The sequence below is a fragment of the Danio rerio genome, chromosome 18, assembly GCF_049306965.1.
Source record: "Danio rerio strain Tuebingen ecotype United States chromosome 18, GRCz12tu, whole genome shotgun sequence".
Classification (NCBI taxonomy): Eukaryota; Metazoa; Chordata; class Actinopteri; order Cypriniformes; family Danionidae; genus Danio; species Danio rerio.
Window position 1 is genome coordinate 7,893,350 of NC_133193.1, and position 20,533 is coordinate 7,913,882.

Sequence of the window (20,533 nt, forward strand, 5' to 3'; positions counted from 1 at the left end):
AGGATTCAATTAGTTGGATCAGGTGCGTTTAATTAGGGTTGGAACTAAACTGTGCAGAGCTGCGGCTCACTAGAAACTGAGTTTGACACATATAACCTATATGTATTTTTTTTTTTACAGTGTGGACATTCTAACACCAGCTCAGGGTAATGACATCTAGCCCATTAGCACTTACACCTTCTCTGTGTCAAAACATTGGCTTTTCTGTTTGCACAGGTGCTTTTTGAGAGATTTAGGCAGTGTAGAGACACACTGATGTATTTCAGCTCAACCAGACAGACAGAAGGACCAAACTGCAGAAAAAAAGCTTATAAATATCCCTCAATTGGTTTGACAGGCAAAACAAGGTAAGTTACTGTTTTGCTTGCACACTGCAATCATATTAACAAAAACCCTTGATGTCTTCCATCGTGAGACTTGAAATGAACCGTAAAAACACATACTGGACCTCATCAAATAATAAAGCGATGATTGATTGCGTAAATTTGACAGTGTTGAATGCTTTATGAATGAAGCCCAGTATGCGCTTTGCCTTACACTATATCAAGAGTATCTTAAGAAATATTCTAAATGAGCTAAGTATCATCTTGTATATGTGCTGTTATATGATATGAAAGTCTTTATATTGTTTATTGGACTGTAACTGGTTATGGTCTGTGGTATTTGTGTTTCTGTATTAATGTTTGTGACATCATTAAGCACTGTGATGTCTGTAAAATGTTGCATGTTTATTGTGGTAATATGAGTGAAATGCACACAAAAAAACACACTCGGCTTTAATGTTTTGTAATATTTTTAATAAACATAGAAAAATATGCACCAGTCCAAGTGCTGCTATTTTCACAATATTTAACAAAGCAGTTATGCCATTACCCAATACCTCAAGTAAATTAATATAATGCTCAATATGTAAATGAATACACAATGATATAATAGTGTCGGTTAATCCAAGCTGTAATGTAAATTCTTGGATGATAACAAATTTCTTTTGTTTCTTGTTAGTTTTATGAATCGCTTTTCTTTATTTTTAAAAAATTGTAATAATGGTAAAACTTTATAGGTAGGCAAACAACATTAGATGTTAATTTTAGGTTAGATTTAGGCTGTGATGTCAGGTGACCAAGATTCAATGTCTAGCCAGCGTCTAAGGACAACGTTATTTTGACGTCCAAAAACGACATCAAATGATGTTGATATTTGATTGTGTTAGAAAGTGACCAAAATCTTACGTCGAGCCAACATCTTAATCCAGCGTCATATTGATGTCATATACTGTCATTTATTCGTCAGGTTTGGCAACCAAAATCCAACGTCTGATAGACATCATGGTGGTAACGTCCACACAACGTCAAGTTGTAACATCATTAAGGCTGATTTATACCTTTGCGTTACGCGTACACCTATGATCCAACGCAGTCCTCTCACAGTCGTTTAGCCCTCGTCGTAGCCGATGCTGATGTGCACCTCTTAAAAATTTAACTACACCTGGCAACGATGTGTATCGCAAACTCTGTGATTGGTCAGCTTGGTAGTGGTGACGAGTGGCGCTGAGAGTTGCGAGCCCGATAAAGTGGCCCGATAAAGTTTACAAGTGGCGAGTTCTGTGAAGGAGCTCCAGATGGGAACTTTTGTTTGTTATGATTAAACTTGTTGCCATCTGCTGGTTCCCAACTGCATGAGCAAGTTTAGCTACTTGTAGTGTTCAGAAAAACTTAAATACGAGCAAAGAAACTCGACACGCATAAAAACCTGCCAGCTAGCGTTTCGGAAGTGTTATTGCAATGCTTTACAAATAGAACACAGAAGGATAAATGCACGGCTACTCGCAAGGCATGTGCTGTGGGTCATGGCGATCACTCAACGCAAAAGTATAAACCAGCCTTTAGATGTTGATATTTGGTTGATTTTAGGTTGGACGTTGAACACTGACCTCGACCTGACATTGGGTTCTGATATCAATTCTATTTTTGTTTCCAAACAAAATACAACATTCCAACGACGTTGTGGTACAACGTCAATCTGACGTCATGTTGACGTCCTGTGCCTGCTGACTTGGTTTATGTAAAAATATTGATTTACACATTTTATTACAATCAAAAGTAAATTCTACAATTCTAAAATTTTAATCTCTGTAGAAAAATAATTAAGAGACCACTTGAAAATTGTCTGTATTTCCAAAAACGACCACAAATTATGTTGAAATTTGGTTGATTTTTTTTTAGGTTGTGTTGGAAAGTGACCAAATTCCAACATCGAACCAACGTCTTAAACCAATGTCATACTGACGTCAAATACTGACATTTATTCGTCAGGTTTGGCCACCAAAATCTAAAGTCTGATTGACGTCATATTGGTAACATCCACACTACATCAAGCTGTAACATCATTAGACGTTGATTTTAGGTTGGATATTAACGTTGACCTGATGTTGGGTTCTGACATCAACTCGATTTTCATTTCCAAACAAAATGCAACGTCCCCATGACGTTGGGGTACAACGTCAATCTTACTTCATATTGATGTCCTGTGCCTGCTGGCTTGGTTTATGTAAAAATATTGATTGACACATTTTATTACTCAAAATGTTTAATTAAAAGTAAATTCTAATGCAGTTAACTAATATTAACAAATGTTACCATATTGTAAAGTTTAACTAGGATAATAATAAAGCACATGCATACAATTTTTAAAAATCTTTTGTGGAAAAAATAATTAAGAGACTACTTGGAAAATTGTCAGTATTTTTGTATTTATGTAAATTTAGACATCCCATGTTGGGAAAAGTCATTTCCGGGGGAGACGCAGATGATTTGTGGGAGATTGCGTGAGATGTGCGATGAGTGTGAATTAGTTAGTTTAATTGGGTTAGTGATGCATGACATATATGAAGTCTGGGGGTGGGGTTGGTGGGGTGCATGCGACTTGTCTAAAAAGCGAGAAGGGATGCAGTGAAGAGGGGTGCGCTACATATTTAAGGACCGGGAGGGAGACGGGCGATTTCTGGAAGAATAACATTTATTTTCGAGCAGGAGTCTCTGCATTTACGGGAGACTCCCGAACTACCTGGAGACTTGGGATGTCTGTAAATTTTCTGTGAATTAAAAATAATCTTGTGATTTTACTGCTTTTTATTTTACTTACATATAAAAACTATATTTATATACAATTTTAGACAACACAACACCAATGTTTTAAATTTAGAAGTTATAAGAAATCAACATTTGGTGGAATAACCCTGAAAAATTACTAAATAGCAAAAATAATACAAGTATATTATAATTTTACACTTTAATTATAATTAACAAAATTACTAATTATATTTCATTCATTTTACCTAATAAATCTAGTAAATCTGGAATAAACTGAACTTTCAGTGGTCTTTTAATTTTCATTCAGAACATCTATATAGTGCTAGCATTTTCACCAAACCCACATGATTCACTCATCATTCAGTATTTACAAATGAGTGTGTGTCACTGGAATTGGATGGATTCACAGAATTACGGCACACATTTACCACTGCAGTACCCCAGGGCAGTACTTATCAATGAGAGACTGATAATACGGCTTCAGCCTCTCCACGTCTGGTAGTTCAGTGCTCTTGGTGTACAAATCAAACTTGCTGTCGGGAAGGAAAGACAAACAGACGCATGTTATTGATCTACATGCAGAAATGCACAAAAAGAGGCCAAACAACTGATTAAATGGACACAAAATTGAGCTCTCGTTGAGAAACCGATGACATACTTAAACTCTTTGACCCAGGGCAGCATTTGCTGGTCTTTTTCGTTGCATAAGTGCATGTAGTCGCCGTTTGAATGCCAGGGGTAGAAGGAGTGGAAACGGATCATGTAAAGACCCTGTGGAGGACAAAAAAAAAAAGTGTGAGAAGTTGGGAGTGGTATCTAAAAGCATACATGTGGGTGTGTTGTGTTTGTTTTGGGGGTGAGATCGATGCCTTTACCTCCTCAGGTATTGTGCATTTGTTGAACTTCATGACCCGGTATAGATACTCTAGATCAGTGCATGGAAAAAAATCACACTTTGTCACTTCAGCAGTACATTTCATACCAGAATAGTAAGAATTATTAGGGTGTCGGTAAGATTTGTGAATGTTTTGGAAAGAAAGAGATCTCTAATGCTGAATTTATTTGATTAAAGATGCTGTCAATATTGAATTCAGTTTGTTGAGCGGCCCTTTAATCTTACTGACCTAAACCTTTGAGACATTGATGAAACATTTGGATGTAATATAATAATGATTACCAAAATCACTCACCATCATGTCCCCAAGACATCAGCACCTTATCAAGGCCACATTGGGGTTCATAAATCCCAAATTCTGTGCTGCAATGAGAGAAACATCTTCCATTATCAGGTCTCATTTTGTTTTATTTTTAGGATACCTTTAATATTTCAACTTGGATGTAAACAACTAACTAAATAAATCTAGCTAAATGTTATTTGAGAATTGATTGAGTATCGCCAAACATTAAACAATATTGATATTTATATATATATACACACACACACACACTACCTGACAAAGTCTTGTTGCCTATCCAAGTTTTAGGAAGAACAAATAATAACTTGACTTCTGTGGCTTATAGGAAAGGCAAAGGCCTCTAAATCATGCTTAATTTACCAAAATAAAATATGATCATGCCTTGATTTTTAATGTTTTAATTAGGACAATAAGGTCTGACTTTGCTTAGACTAATGTCTTGTCACTTTACAGAAATATGTACAGTGTAGAATATAAAGTCATGCTGCAGTGGAGAAAGAATGAATATTGTGTCTGACTCCCATGAGCTTGGAGGACAGCATCCATACTGTACATCTCTGCAATGACTCAAATAACTTAATAAAGTCATCTGGAATGGCAAAGAAAGCGTTCCTGCAGGACTCCTAGAGTTTATCAAGATTCTTTGGGTTCATCTTCAATGCCTCCTCCTTCATCTTACCCCAGACATGCTTAATAATGTTCATGTCTGGTGACTGGGCTGGCCAATCCTGGAGCACCTTGACTTTCTTTGCTTTCAGGAGCTTTGATGTGGAGGCTGAAGTATGAGAAGGAGCGCTATCCTGCTGAAGAATTTGCCCTCTCCTGTGGTTTGTAATGTAATGGGCAGCACAAATGTCTTGATTCCTCAGGCTGTTGATGCAGTCATCCACTCTGTAGATCTCTCACACACCCCATATTGAATGTAGCCCGAAACCATGATTTTTCTTTTACCAAACTTGACTGATTTCTGTGAGAATCTTGGGTCCATGCAGGTTCCAATAGGTCTTCTGCAGTATATGTAATGATTGGGATGCAGCTCAACAGATGATTCATCAGAAAAATCGATCTTCTGCCACGTTTCCATATGATCAACTAGACGTCTAGGGTCGACGACAAGACTTTGGTCAGGTAGTGTATATATTTTAACACCCCAATCATTTTTATCATGAATAAGCACAAATTGTACTCATTTATATATTGCCATTTTTTTTTTTACAAAATTGTTGTCTACTCAAAATCTGAGCTAAAATTGTGCAGTAAATTTGGCTTAAAGCAAAATAAAAGGCTTATTGAGCCGCATGAACATTCTTTGAAACATATTTTGTTTCATGCAAACATATCAGTCACATGTTCAGAATGACATGAAGATATTATTATTGTTTTACCATGTTGTTATAATAGCTTTTTAAAAATAAGTGATGATATTAGATAGTGAAAAACCCTCAAATTTAAAATGAAAACTACAGTTAGAGATAATTATAATAAAAAAGGTAAACAGGAAAGAAATCCATGATCAAACTGAAATGAAAGAAAAAAACTAAATAAATTCAAAAAACATTAAACCAAACAAAATCACTTAAAGAGATTCAAAAATTCTAATTCTGCCATCATTTACTCACACTTGTTTCAAACCATTACGAGTTTCTTTCATCTGTAAAATGAAAATCACATCATATTACATTTTGAAAAAGGTAACCATTGACTTCTATAGTATTTCTTTTTTCTACTATGGAAGTCAATAGTTACAGGTTTTCAGCTTTCTTCAACTCATCTTCTTTAGTGTTTAACAGAAGAAAGAAACTCATAAAGGATTGGAGCCACTTGAGGTTGAGTAAATTTTCCATTTTCCTATCCCTTTAACAGTATAATTTAAAGCTAACTAAAATAATCTTTATATCAGAATTATCTCTCTATTTTTACAATTGTATACTGGTGTAGCATTTCAAAATAACTACACTGATATTCCCACTGATCCCCGTGTATAGTTGTGTTTTGTTAAAGGTGTGGTGCTGTACTTGAGTGCAGGGTTCTTTCCATCTGGATTGCCTTCAAATGTTGAGTTTCTGAACACTATTGAATTCTGGAACTTGCATCCCACTGGGTATGTGTCTCCAACTACAGCCCACTGAAACAGGTGTTTATTGCATATAACTAGGGCTGCACAATATATCGTTTTAGCATCAATATAGCAATGTGGGCATTTGCAATAGTCACATCGCAGAATGTGCAATGTGGAGTCAGGATTATAGTTGACCAGGAGCCACACGCTGTAAAATATATCCGTAAATTTGCAGCTTTCCGTATTTTTTGATTAATGTTTTTATTTTCCCACATTTATTTATGATTTTAAATTGCAGTATGGGACCTCGATCTTTCTTCCAACGTTGATTAACCTTGAAACATTAGGAAAAAGTTACTTTTAGTTACATTTTTAATAGCTTAAAGTGCTGTATTGTCTGGGCTGGTGTTGTAATTTACGCTACAAAAATCTTGCAATAAACTGCACAGTACATATTCTGTTATTTTACAGACTTATTTCTCCACATATTATTCCTTATACATTATATTATTATATCAAAAAACCAATATGTCAATAAAAGTCACTGTAGAGTTGAACATCAAAAGTCAGAGATCAACATCCCATAATGGAATTTACAACTGTGAATAAACAGTAAACACTTGTAAATCACAAAATACAGAAACTGTTAGTTAACAGATATTTTTACAGAGTAGTTGAAAAAAAAACATGTGCTTTATGGTTTATACTTTGCAGTAACAAATTTAACAAAAAGTTTATTATTTCCATGTATTTTTAAGGCCTGTGACTGTGTAAGCATTTCAGGACACTTTAAAGCATTCAAGCACAGAAAAAGTCATTGTGTTTATGTATATGTTTACAATCAAGACTATACAGTATATTTTAAGTTGATAATTCAATTTATGAAATTCTTGTCGACTCCCAGAAAACACTATAGAGCACTGTTTATTTTAAGAGAGAGAACCCTGAGCTCGGAAATAACTGAGCCATTTAGCATGAAAAGTGGGTCTGAGATCAGACAGAGCTTCCCCTGGTAAAGGTGGAAAAGGGGGAGCTGGGGTGGACAGGGGATTCTTAAAAAAACAAAGAAAAAGGAAGGCGAAACGGGCTATTTATTGTAGACTTAAATTCAACTGATTGGTTTATCGATGATTACAGATAAGAAACCAGCCATGATCAATCATAGCACGTGCTTCTCTCAAAATTCGTTTATAAAACTTTACTTATTATCTTTGCTACTGTATTTATCAGTGCTTGCGATTGGTTTATTATATTTTATGCAGATATACTGGTCTACAAACCAACCCAATCAGTCTAAACTTGTAAACTCTTTCCAAATTAAGCCATTTAACTCATTTGGTGAAATTATTGCAATATGTATTGCAGAAAAATAAGATATCTCAATGTCAATTTTTTTTCCAAATTGTGCAGCCCTGCAACCCATGAGTCAACTGACAAAGCTTATTAGACTGATTGGCTGCATTCATGTCTTACCTGCGGCTCGCTATACAAGGCCATGACCTTTCCAACATCATGGATCAGACCAACTAGCTGAAACCAGTCTAGAGACAGAGGAAAATGAGAGAAACGATTTTAAATTTAGTAGCTTCTTGGGATTTTTTAATTATTATTATTATTATTATTAGTAGTAGTAGTAGTAGTACAATACATTTTTTCGTTTTTCATGTTATTACAGGTTACACAGTTTTAAACAATCATGTACACACAGCAAACGTTTTACATTTGACAAGTCCTTCCAACCACCCCATCCCCAATTAAAATAATATAGAAAAAGAATACAAATAAGGTAATATTAATTAATTTTTTTAGTTTATTTTCAGCTTAGTCCCTTTATTAATCAGTGGTCGCCACAGCTGAATGAACCAACAACTTATCCAGCATATGTTTTATGCAACGGTTGCCCTTCCAGCTGCAACCCATCACTGGGAAACACCTATACACTCTCATTCACATACATATACTACGGGAAATTTAGCAGTTTAAGCAATTTAGCAATTTAACAGAGAGAAGATTTTTTTCTACACATTTCTAAACATGATAGTTTTAATAACTCATTTCTAATAACTGATTTATTTTCTCTTTGCCATGATGACAGTAAATAATATTTGACTAGATATTTTTTTCAAGACACTTCTAAACAGCTTAAAGTGACATTTAAAGGCTTAATTAGGCTAACTAGGCAGGTTAGGGTAATTAGGCAAGTTATTGTATAACGATGGTTTGTTCTGCAGACTATCGGGAAAATATAGCTTAAAGGGACTATAAATTTTGTCCTTAAAATGGTTTTAAAAAAAATAAAAACTGCTTTTATTCTAGCCGAAATAAAACGAATAAGACTTTCTACAGAAGAAAAAATATTATCAGACATACTGTAAAAATTTCATTGCTCTTTTTAACATAATTTGGGAAATAATTAAAAAAGAAAAAAATCAAAGGGGGGCTAATAATTCTGACTGCGCAAAAAGTGATGAGCGGGGGGAGGAGTAGCGAAGTGCTCGGTGCGGATATGAAGATGGTTGTGTGCTGCGTGTTGGGTTTGGTGGTGCGCATGGGGACCGGACTGTACCAAAAAGCTAAGGAGCGGGGAGTAGGGGTGGAATTCCGGAAGTTTTCTGGGAAAAACTGGAGTATTGAAAGATATTATTTAGAGTGTGATGTAATGATCAACGTTTTGACAATGTTTTTGATTCCTTGCCTGGACTTGAACCCTTGTGTGATGTTGGGGATGTTTTCATCCACTCTGGGGGGATTTCGAGTCTTAATTTGGCCACAGCTTACTCTGTGCTTTAATCTCTCCACACCACCACTCCTGTGCAGTTCCACTTGGATGATGCGACAGCAGTCACAGGACAACGGCACCAGTAAGCTCACCACACACCAGCTATTGATAGAGTGGATAGAGCCAATCTGGAGGATGGAGATGATTGGAAGGCCATGAAGGGAATTTGGCCAGGACAGCGGGGTTACACCCCTACTCTTTACGAGAAGTGCCATGGGATTTTTTAACAACCACAGAGAGTCAGGACCTCAGTTTAATATCTCATCCGAAAGACAGCGCTCACTAACAGTATAGATCAATCCAATTCAGCTTTATTTGTATAGCGCTTTTACAATGTAGATTGTGTCAAAGCAGCTTCGCATAAATGGTCATAGTAACTGGATAGTGTCCTCTTCACTTTACTGGGGCATTAGGACCCACAGACCGCAAGTTGAGTGCCCCTTACTGACCTCATTAACAACACTTCCAACAGCAACCTAGTTTTCCCATGTGGTCTCCCATCCAGGTACTGACCAGGCTCAGCCCTGTCTAGCTTCAGTGAGTAACCAGTCTTGGGTTGCAGGGTGATATAACTGTGGCGAGGGGTAGCAAATTTGAACAGTACACAAGGGTTAAACATAAAGAGAGCTCTCAGCTTACATCTAAAACAGGGGTGTCCAAACTCTGTCCTGGAGGGCCAGGTTCATGCAAATTTTAGCTCCAACTTGTCTCAACATGCCTGCAAAGATGTTTCTGGAAAGCCTAGTAAGAGCTTGATTAGCTAGACCAAGTGTGTCTGATTGGGGTTGGAACTAAACTTTGCAGGACCCCAGGACCGAGTTTGGACATGTCTGATCTAAAATATCTTCATTTGTGTTCTGAAGATGAACGAAGGGATCAGAGGATTGAAACGACACAAGGATGAGTAATTAATAACAAAATCTTATTTTTTGGGTGAACTAACCCTTTAAGCTGATTTTTTTCTTTACATTATGAAGACACCGAAGACTTGTATGTTTCTTTTAAAGGAAAAAAAATCTGACCCTCATTTAGTTTTGTTTTTTAGAGAATGACCTTTACAGTCCTGCATTGATCAGAAAGTTGAGAAAAACAGCTTGAGGTTGGTGTTTGTGTAAAAGCTTGTGTTATCTTGAGTATGTCGAGTGCCTCTTGTGATCTTTGTCCTGCTGTTGGCTCACCTTTATCAGGATGCTCTCTGCGGATTCCCTCGGCCGTCTGAAACGCATGGAAGGAGTTGGGAAAGTCAACATCAGGGTCGGATTCATCCACCAGCTCGTCCAGGGAGTCGATGCTGTCCATCATGGACAAGCTGAAGTGACTGCAGTTCGACCACACCTGGTGCTGCAGGTCAAAGGTCAGAGGTCATCTTTATGTACGCAGGTATTCTAGTTTAACTCCAGTAGAAAAACAGTTCAGATTTATTTATTGATTTACATTTATTGATTACGTTTATTGATAATATTTACTTAAAATAACAACAAACAAGCTAAAAAGTAAATAAAAATAAAGCCATAGTAAAAAAATAAACTCTGACCAAAAAAAAAAGCCTTAATATTGGATTTGCAGAAGATGACATTTATTTATGAATTCTATGCATAATTATTATATATATTTTTTTATTTGTGTTGATTTAGTTGTATATGTTATGTTTTTAGGTTATTAGATTATTTATTTGCTATTTTGTTTAAATTTGATTTATATTAAAAGAGCTGTATGTAAGTTTTTTACATACTTATGCTTTGTCAAACTTACATACTGCACCTTTAATTGATATTTATTTTTAATTTTTTTTTTTCCAGAGATGGGTTGTGGCTTGAAGGGCATCCGCTACATAAAAACATGCTGGATAAGTTGGCGGTTCATTCCGCTGTGGCAACCCCGGATTAATAAAGGGACTAAGCCGAAAATAAAATGAATAAATGAATGAATTAGATTTTCTTAGATGATTTGTTTTAATTAGATTTTTCGCCCCTTTCACACAGTGATACTGGTAAATTTATAAAAAAGCTGTTCACACAGGCACAGATGTTTCGTAATTTTTCTGGAAAAAGATCTGTTCACATATTCATTCCACAACACTGGTAAACTCTGACACCATTAACCAGAAATGAGCTCTAAACAGCAGCGCTTGTATGTAGAAGTATATATACATTGAAGGGGTCGGGCTTTTGTTGATGGTAACGTTACATGATATGTACGTGTGTGTGCTGGCGCTCACCGGCTGCTTCACGTGCACACACGTCAAGCAACTGAAGCAGAGCTTGAAGGTAAACAAACAGCGGTTTATTATGAGCATTTTATCGATAATTTTTTCCACAGTTGGCATTTAGAAGGAACAAAGAAACGTTATCTGACTAATGTCTAGCAGCTAAATGTGTCTGCAAAAATATTCAAAGATTTTTGTTTTCATAAACAGCGTGGATGTGAATGTGTCTGAATGTTCTAATTGGATAGAGTAGATGTATTACGTCAGCACATTCTAATTGTGAACGTGCTCTTTCCTGCAATCTTCCTTCTGCATTCACACAGAGCAGCATTTCGGCAAATTACCGGTAACGATACAACTTCTCTTCCTGGAATATTGCAGGTAATTTTCCAGAAAGGTCTGCATGTGTGAAAGGGGCTTTTGACTTAATTTTTATTTGCTTTCATTTTATTTTATTGTGTTTATATAATTTAAAATTTCATTTGTATTTGTATTTCAGGGTGAATAAAACAAAATGAAAAAAGTAACAAAAATAAGTCAAGATATATAGCCTATATACAGTTGAAGTCAGAATTATCCCCCCCCCCCTCCTGAATTATTAGTCCTAGTATTTAATTCCCCCCCCCATTTTCTGTTTAACAGAGTAAATTTTTCAACGCATTTCTACACATAGTAGTTTTAATAACTCTGATTTGTTTGATACCTGATTTGTTTTATCTTTGCCATGATAACTGTTTTTATTCTAGCCGAAATATAACAAATAAGACTTTCTCCAGAAGAAAAAATATTATCAGACATACTGTGAAAATTTCTTTGCTCTGTTAAACATCATCTAGGAAACATTTAAAAAAGAAAAAAAAAATTGAAGGGGGGCTAATAATTCTGACTTCAACTGTGTATGTATGTGTATCTAAATATATATACTATAAGTACATAGTATAAAACTAACACATCTTATGATTTAAAAAATGGATATATAATAGGGGCTGCACAATATATCGTTTGAGCATCAATATGTGTATCCGCAATAGTCACATCGCAGGATGCATTTATCAAAGATCAAAAGATAAAAAAACATTATTAATTTATGTTAAATATTATTAATTTAAAATAATTTACACAATGATGACCATGTTAATTTACATTTGTTTAATCTCTGTATCTGAATGCTGTTACTGTTAGAAACCATCAAGCACTGTTTATTTCACTTTTATCTTAGTGTTTATATATGCTTGTAATTCATTATAATTTATGCAAAGATAAAGATGTGATCATTCTAATCTGTCTAAATGATTGCAATCTTTCCAAATGGCTGTTCAGATCACCTGGTGAAATTATATTCATATCCCAATGTGTATCACAGAAAACAAATATATCGCAATATCATATTTTTCCAATACCGTGCAGCTTTATTATACAGTAGTGTATAATATACTGAAGTACCAACCTTCTGCTTGACAAAGTCCAGCGTTTGGTGTGTGTGCATCAGCTTGTATGTGTTAAACACTCGGTCGAACAGATCTCCATTCTGAATTAAACAAATACACATAAAGATGAGATTAGAGTCATGATTTATTCATGAATATGCAAATTTCAAAGATTTAAATTTGACCTCAAAGTTCCTAAATTCAGTTTTGTCTTTCTCATGACATTCAGGTCGATATGCCAAAGAGGGGTCTGGACCCTGTGAGTAAAAAAATACATGAATGTGTAAGAAAACTGGCTAATAGATTCCATTATTGAAGAAAAGGATTGTGAAACATGCATGTAATGTAAATGAAGTGAATGTGAGGTACGTACCATGTTTACCACCCTCATGTTGAGCTGTGCTTCAGTGTGGTTGATGATGTTGTGTGTTTTGTGTCTGTCAGCACTCAGGGTTTATCAATGGTGCTTATATGAGCTCTCTGAACTGTAGTCGACATTACTAGTAACTCTTTAACTTTCCCCAGTTTACTTTCTTTCTCAGGATTCCAGGGGTCCGTCAGACTTATTGTGACCCATATAGAGCAGTCTGCTTCAGAACAGTTCATTTTGCTCATTAAAAAAAAAAACTTTTCTTTTCTAAAGATTAAGATGATTTTGACTTGTGTTTTGATTTTATTTTTTATTATTTTATTTGTATTATTAAGGAAATAATTGAATAACAGTTACTACATGACATGGGAAATGCGTAGTATGATCTGCTTTTGAACACAAAGAATAATAATGAGATACAGTTATGTAAGTGTTCATGTTTGATTTAAGCTTTAATTTAGTCTCAATCAACAGAAATCAACTTTTTAAATATATATTTTGTTTAATATTCTTATTAATGTAAAAATCGGAATTCATTCATTCATTTTCGGCTTAATCCTTTTTTCAATCTGGGGTCGCCACAGCGTAATGAACCGCCAACTTATCCAACATATGTTTTACGCAGCAGATGCCCTTCCAGCTGCAACCCATCTCTGGGAAACATCCATACATACTCATTCACACACATACTCTACGGACAATTTAGCCTAACTAATTCACCTGTACCGCATGTGTTTGGACTTGTGGGGGAAACCAGAGCACCTGAAGGAAACCTATGCAAACGTAGGGAGAACATGCAAACTCCACACAGAAACGCCAACTGTCCCAGCTGAGACTCAAACCAGCGACCTTCTTGCTGTGAGGCGACAGCACTACCTACTGCGCCACTGCATCACCAAAAAATTGAAATATATTTAATAAATAAAATAAAATAAAAAATGAAAATTGGATGTAGATTTAATGGAATTTATAATGTCAATCAACAGAAATTAAAGTACATATAATATATATATAATATATGTATGTATATATATATATATATATATATATATATATATATATATATATATATACTATACATGCATATTTTTAACTTTCATTTGTGTTTATTTCAGTACTTTATAATAATATTTATTTCTAAAAATATATTTGTGTAAAGAGTAAATTATTAATCAATTATATTTTCTTTATCAGTGTTTATTTTACATTTCACTGTGGTTTTAATGAATTTTAATATTGTTTTTAGCCAGAAATCAAAGTAAATATATAGTTTAATATTTTAATTAGTTTTTTTTATAATATTTTTTTTCGGGGATTTCTCCTTTAATGTATAGGAAAGTAGAGAGTATTGACAGGAGGCTTTCGAGGTGGGAAACGCACTCAGAGCACCAGAGTGCATGTGTCGACACACTAACCACCACTGGCGCCGACTAATTAGTATTTTTCAATTTAAAAAGAAATTGAATCTTCTATAAACATCTATGTTTTTCTTTATCCAATACTATTCTTAAAGTTGTTTGAAGATAATATGTAGTTTTCTTTTTTTCCCCCTTTTTTTATCATACTGTATTGCATATTTTGGGGGGCGGCACGGTGACTTAGTTGTTAGCACTTGCGCCTCACAGCAAGGAATTTGCTGGTTCGAGTTCCGGCTGGACCGTGTTCTCTCTGTGTTGCCGTGGGTTTCCTCTGGGTTGTCCGATTTCCTCCACAGTCCAAAAATATAGGTGAATTGGATAAACAAAATTGGTCGAAGTGTATGAGTGTGTGTTTCCCAGTACTGGGTTGCAGCTGGAAGTGCATCTACTGTGTAAAACATATACCAAAATAGTTGCCGATTCATTCCGCTGTGGCGATCCCTGATATATAAAGGACTAAGCTGAAGGAAAGTGAATTAAAAAATCTTTTATTGTTAAGATAAAAAACTTTAGTTTTTATTATTATATCGTTTTTAAATCTGGCTTTTGTTTTGATTTTCAATTTTGTTTTTAGCCTCAATCAAAATAAATCTGTGGATCATCTATAAAGCATTTAGAGATCGTGATAACAGTGATTCTCTGAATTTGACTTTTCCTAAATTCGGAGCCTTCTGTTAGTCGCTGTGGAGTGTGTTTTGGGGAATTGTAGTGACCGTATTTGTTTGTCTGAACTGAGCTAATGTAAAGACTAGTGTTTGTGTGTGTGTGTGTGTGTGTGTGTGTGTGTGTACAGTAAGCTACACCCCTGCTTTCTATTGGTCAGTGGTTTGTGGGTGAGTCTGTGATGTAAAGTATTAAGTCACAAGTGCTGAGGGCACAGTGATAAAAGATAAAAGCAAATAGATACAATGCAATATTGAAGTATACTTTTTTGTCATTTGACACATCCTGCAATTCTGAAGATCTTTTTAATTAAACATGATTATCTTTAAATGTTACAGTTAATCCCCATAAGATACTATAACATAAAAGGATCTTTTTTCTATTGACAGTCATTCAAAATACAGCTTTGGGTAGAATTATTGGCAGCATTAGTAAATACTAGCAAACAATGCTGAAAATGCCAATTTTATAGGAGAAAAACTGCTAAAAACTTTATTCTGACATACAGTTGAAGTCAGAATAATTCCCCCTTCTGTGAATTAGTTTTTCTTTTTTTTAATATTTCCCAAATGATATTTAACAGAGCAAGGAAATTTTCACAGTATTTGCTGTAATATTTTGTCTTCTGGAGAATGTCTTATTTGTTTTATTTTGGCTAGAATAAAAGCAGTTTTTAATTTTTTAAACACAATTTTAAGGTCAAAATTATTAGCCCCTTTAAGCAATTTATCTTTTTGATTGATCACTTGCCTAATTACCCTAACTTGCCTAATAAACCTAGTTACGTCTTTAAATGTCGCTTTAAGCTGGATACTAGTATCTTAAAAAAATTTTAGTTAAATATTATTTACTGTCATTATGGCAAAGTTAAAAAAGAAATCAGTTAAATTAGGTGTTAAAACTGTTTATAAATGAGTTGAAAAAAATCTCCCTGTTAAACAGAAATTAGGGAAACAAATATACAGGGGGGCGAATACATACTGTATGTTTTTTAGTCCTTGTTGACTATAATTATCGACACCCTACTTGTTGCCTCATCTGTTTTCCAAGATAACAGCATTGATAAAACCTGTAAAGAGATCAGTAAGCATTCTTCCAAACAGAATCTCCCCCGATCCTTCAGTTTTCCTGCTCCATGTTGGTCCACTTCAGTTTATAGGGTTCAGGTCAGGAAACTGGGATGGTCATGCCAGGACATTATATTTTTGCGTGGTGGTCCATTTATAAGTTGATTTTGAGGTTTGTTTTGGATCATTATTGTTTTGATGGAGGATGCCCCATTATAAAATATTATATAGCAAAAAAATACTAAAGTTGTTTTTTTTTAGTGCTGATTAATCAAATACAAAATAAAAGTTTGTTTTGAAACATTTAAGTGTGCGTACTGTGTATATTTATTATGTATACATAAATACACACAAGCATGCATATATTTAAGAACATGTTCATTTCTGTTTAGATACATACAAGTTGCCTGGTTTTCTGCTGCGACATTCGGATGGTAGGGTCAGATTTTGGCATCAACACCCTGAAAGTACGGATCCATCCTGCCTTGTATCAAAGGTTCAAGCTGGTGGTGGTGGTGTAATGGCTACATCCAGGAGAATAATGCACCATGTCATAAAGCGTGAATCATCCCGGACTGGTTTCTTGAACATCACAATGAGTTTACTGTACTCTAATGGCCTCCACAGTCACCAAATCTCAATCCAATAGAGCACCTTTGGGATGTGGTGGAATGGGAGATTCTCATCATGGATGTGCAGCCAACAAATCTGCAGCAACTGCGAGATCTATCATGTCAAAATGGACCAAAATCTCTGAGGAACATTTCCAGTACCTTGTTGAATCTTTGCCATGAAGTATTAACGAAGGAACCCTGTACTAGTAAAGTGTACCTACTAAAATAGCCGGTGAGTGTATGTGTGTGTGTGTGTGTGTGTGTATATATATATATATATATATATATATATATATATATATATATATATATATATATATATATATATATATATGTATGTATATATATATATATATGTATGTATATATATATATATATATGTATATATATATATATATATATATATACACATATATATATATATACATATATATGTATATATATATATATATATATATATATATATATATACATATATATATATATATATATATATATATATATATATATATATATATACATATATATATATATATATATATATATATATATATATATATATACATATATATATATATATATATATATATATATATATTAGGGATGTAACGGTATTGTAAATACCGTCATACCGCAATATTAATTTTTTTTCGATATTACCGAAGTCGCATGACTCGGTAAAACTATAGGTCTTCTGAGAAAATTTGCTCAGGCGAATGAAGCGAACGGGAGGTAGCGAAAACTACAATCCCCATCATCCCTTGCGGTCTGTTGTCGCTACAGATCCAGTAATGCGGAAATGGAGTGTGCTGCTAGAAGCGGGGATCAAAAAGAGCTGTAAAACTCTAAGGCCCCTTTTACAAGAGTGCATTTTAGTTTTAAAACGGCGTTGTAGAATGAAAACGATCCGCGTCCACACTCGCGTTTTACCCAGCGTTTCTGAACAGCTCTCCGTCCACACCAAAACGCTGAAAACGCACATCACGTGACCACACACACACTCTCGGGCAAGCGCTCCAGCATTTCTACCCAGATGAGAGCTCTGCTTGTCGGACTGCTCATCAAGCATCTCCCGCTGGATCTAATCTCACTATATTTGCTAAACGTGATATTTCATTCATCTTGTTGTCTTTATCTAACGACATAGGCCAATTCCCTGACTTTGGTCATTGGAATCTATTAAGTTACTTGTTCACGGGTAACATGTTTTGGTTAAGCGCAAAGATAAGTTAATGATTAATCCAGGTACATTGACTGATCGCTTGCCTTTATTTCCTACAATGTATAAACTTATTGTATGTTATACTTTTATAATTGTCGATTATTAAAACTGATATTCAGCCAAAGAGAGGGTGTGTTTCGTATTTTCACTGAAATTGAAAGGAGGCAGTTGTTATCGGCTCCGTTTTGTTATAAATATGCACACAGTGAAGATTACGCTCATATATGCAGCACGACGCCTCAACATTTCTGCTGTCTGTTAAGTTGCTAATATTAAAAAGAAAATAGGCAGTTCCTTATATCATGTTTACATTTTATTGATGAGAAAGTGAAACAACGTAGCCAGGGTGATGTGAATGAATTTATAAAGTACACTGTTCCCTTTGAAGATTTACCCGTGTCCTCGGTATGTTTTCCATATCAAACTGAGAAGGGGGAGACTGCAGCCTTGATCAAACTTGCGAAGTCTTAACTTACAAGAAGAGGATGCAAGACTGAACTGTGTGTGGGCTACTTAATATTGAGGAAAAGCCCCAATCAGATAGGCGAACGTTTGCAGCCCCGCCTCCGTTTTCAGATGTCTCCGTCTTTCCCCATCCACACTGAGACGGAGCAGCAGCGTTTTAGAATGAAAACGGCCTCTCCAGCGTTTTCAAAAAGCTCCGTTTTCGGCGCTCAAGAAATAAGTCATATAAGTCATATCTCTCTTGTCCCAGAAACCTCAGTACCAAATGAGAGTTTTTTTTCTGTTGCAGGGGACATTGTAAATGCCCAGAGATACCAGCTTTTACCAGATTATATTTATATGATAATTTTCCTTTAAACCCATCTCTATCTAAGTGAGTGAGTGATTAAATGTTGAATGTGATGAGTTTTCAACAATACTAAATTAAAAACTTAAATTTTTTTTTACATGGTTTAATATTTTTTTGTTATTAAAATTGAAGTTCCTGTTTCAAAGCTTACAGATAGATGACTAATTTGTATGTCATTGACACTTTTGGCACTTTTTTGGAGTATTTTCATAAGTTTTGTTTTTTCCTGTAAATGATTCAATAAATACCGTACCGTGACATTGATACCGAGGTATTACCGTACCGTGAAATTCTGATACCGTTACATCCCTAATATATATATATATATATATATATATATATATATATATACATACAGTATACAGTTAAAGTCAGAATTATTAGCCCTCCTTAATTATTAGCTCCTTGTCTATTTTTCCCCCAATATTAAATTTTAATGGAGAGAAGATTTTTTCAGCACATTTATAAACATAATAGTTTTAATAACTCCTCTCTAATAACTGATTTATTTTACCTTTGCTATGATGACAGTAAATAATATTTGATTGGATATTTTTCAAGACACTTCTATTCAGCTTAAAGTAACATTTAAAGGCTTGACTAGGTTAACTAGGCAGGTTAGGGTAATTAGGCAAGTTATTGTATAATGATGGTTTGTTCTGTAGACTGCGAAAAAATATATTTAGCTTAAAGGGGCTAATAATTTTGAACGTAAAATGGTGTTTAAAAAATAAGAACTATTTTTTTTTTTTTTTTATCTTTTTGTATTTGAAATTATTCATGAGTGGGACTGCACGGTGGTGGTAGGTAGCAAAATTGACTCACAGCAAAAAGGTCGCTGGTTTGAGCCTCAGCTGGATCAGTTGGCAATTCTGTGTGGAGCTTGCATGTTCTCCCCGTGTTTGCGTGGGTTTCCTCCGGGTGCTCCGCTTTTCCCCACAAGTCCAACGACATGCGGTACAGGTAAATTGGGTAAGCTAAATTGTCCGTAGTGAATGGGTGTGCACTGATGTTTCCCAGTGATGGGTTACAGCTGGAACGGCATTCCGCTGCGTAAAACATATGCTGGATAAGTTGGCGTTTCATTTTGCTGTGGTGACCCCAGATTAACCCTTTGATGCACTACATGGGTCTAAAGTGACCTGTCTAAGTTTATTTTTTCTATATCTATTTTATAGCTTGTGCATCAAAGGGTTAATAAAGGGACTAAGCCAAAAAAAAAAATGAATGAATGAATGATCCATAAGTCTCTGTGATCATTTGTTTATACAAAAAGCCAGAGTCTAAATCCAGCAGATGGCAGTCTAATCTAATCTATTTTTGCATTATAATAAGAAGAATCGCAAGAATAAAATGAGGAAGCTGGTCAAACTGTACAATGCTTAACATTAAGGAAAAAGGATGCAGATGACCTGCTAATTAACACATTTATTCAACAAGTTTCTATTAAATTGATCATACAGCCATAGGAATACACCAATATTATGTGACAAAAGATTTTTATTTTTTAAAAAATCATTAAAATACTAAGTTTTTAACAAATCTGGCCCATTAATAAATCAAATGTTTAGTGTAACCTTTGGTCCTTTTTTATATTAAGTGGTCTTAA

At 34.8% G+C, this 20,533-nt stretch overlaps 2 protein-coding genes across 16 annotated transcripts in view; one reads left to right on the forward strand and one right to left on the reverse strand.

The window, feature by feature from the left end:
• Positions 1 to 12,124, forward strand: part of lmf2a (lipase maturation factor 2a) — a 35,077-nt gene extending 22,953 nt beyond the window's left edge. For 2 of the 14 annotated variants that reach the window (XR_012393795.1, XR_012393796.1), the window contains exons 15-18: positions 217 to 347; positions 10,156 to 10,222; positions 10,311 to 10,503; positions 10,923 to 12,124. The gene's annotated coding sequence lies outside the window, so the exon portion shown is untranslated. Of the gene's footprint in view, positions 1 to 57; positions 814 to 5,277; positions 5,414 to 10,155; positions 10,223 to 10,310; positions 10,504 to 10,922 lie in introns of those variants that run through there. The other 12 variants (XR_012393791.1, XR_012393793.1, XR_012393792.1 and 9 more) reach the window with 8 other exon arrangements.
• On the reverse strand, positions 776 to 19,893 carry miox (myo-inositol oxygenase). 2 transcript variants are annotated; one of them, XM_068214834.2, is made up of 10 exons: positions 19,750 to 19,893; positions 12,942 to 13,013; positions 12,777 to 12,857; positions 10,302 to 10,464; positions 7,818 to 7,885; positions 6,301 to 6,410; positions 4,280 to 4,347; positions 3,965 to 4,014; positions 3,748 to 3,860; positions 776 to 3,622 (listed from the first exon to the last, which is right to left on the reverse strand). In XM_068214834.2, exons 1-10 carry the CDS (start codon positions 19,876 to 19,878, stop codon positions 3,514 to 3,516), a joined length of 963 nt encoding a protein of 320 aa, XP_068070935.1. In that variant the 5' UTR covers positions 19,879 to 19,893; the 3' UTR covers positions 776 to 3,513. The 2 variants fall into 2 exon arrangements, with proteins under 2 accessions (XP_068070935.1, NP_001025437.2); NM_001030266.2 differs by lacking the exon at positions 19,750 to 19,893 and adding an exon at positions 13,130 to 13,198 and having other exon boundaries at positions 3,364 to 3,622.
• Positions 19,894 to 20,533: the final 640 nt, after the last annotated feature.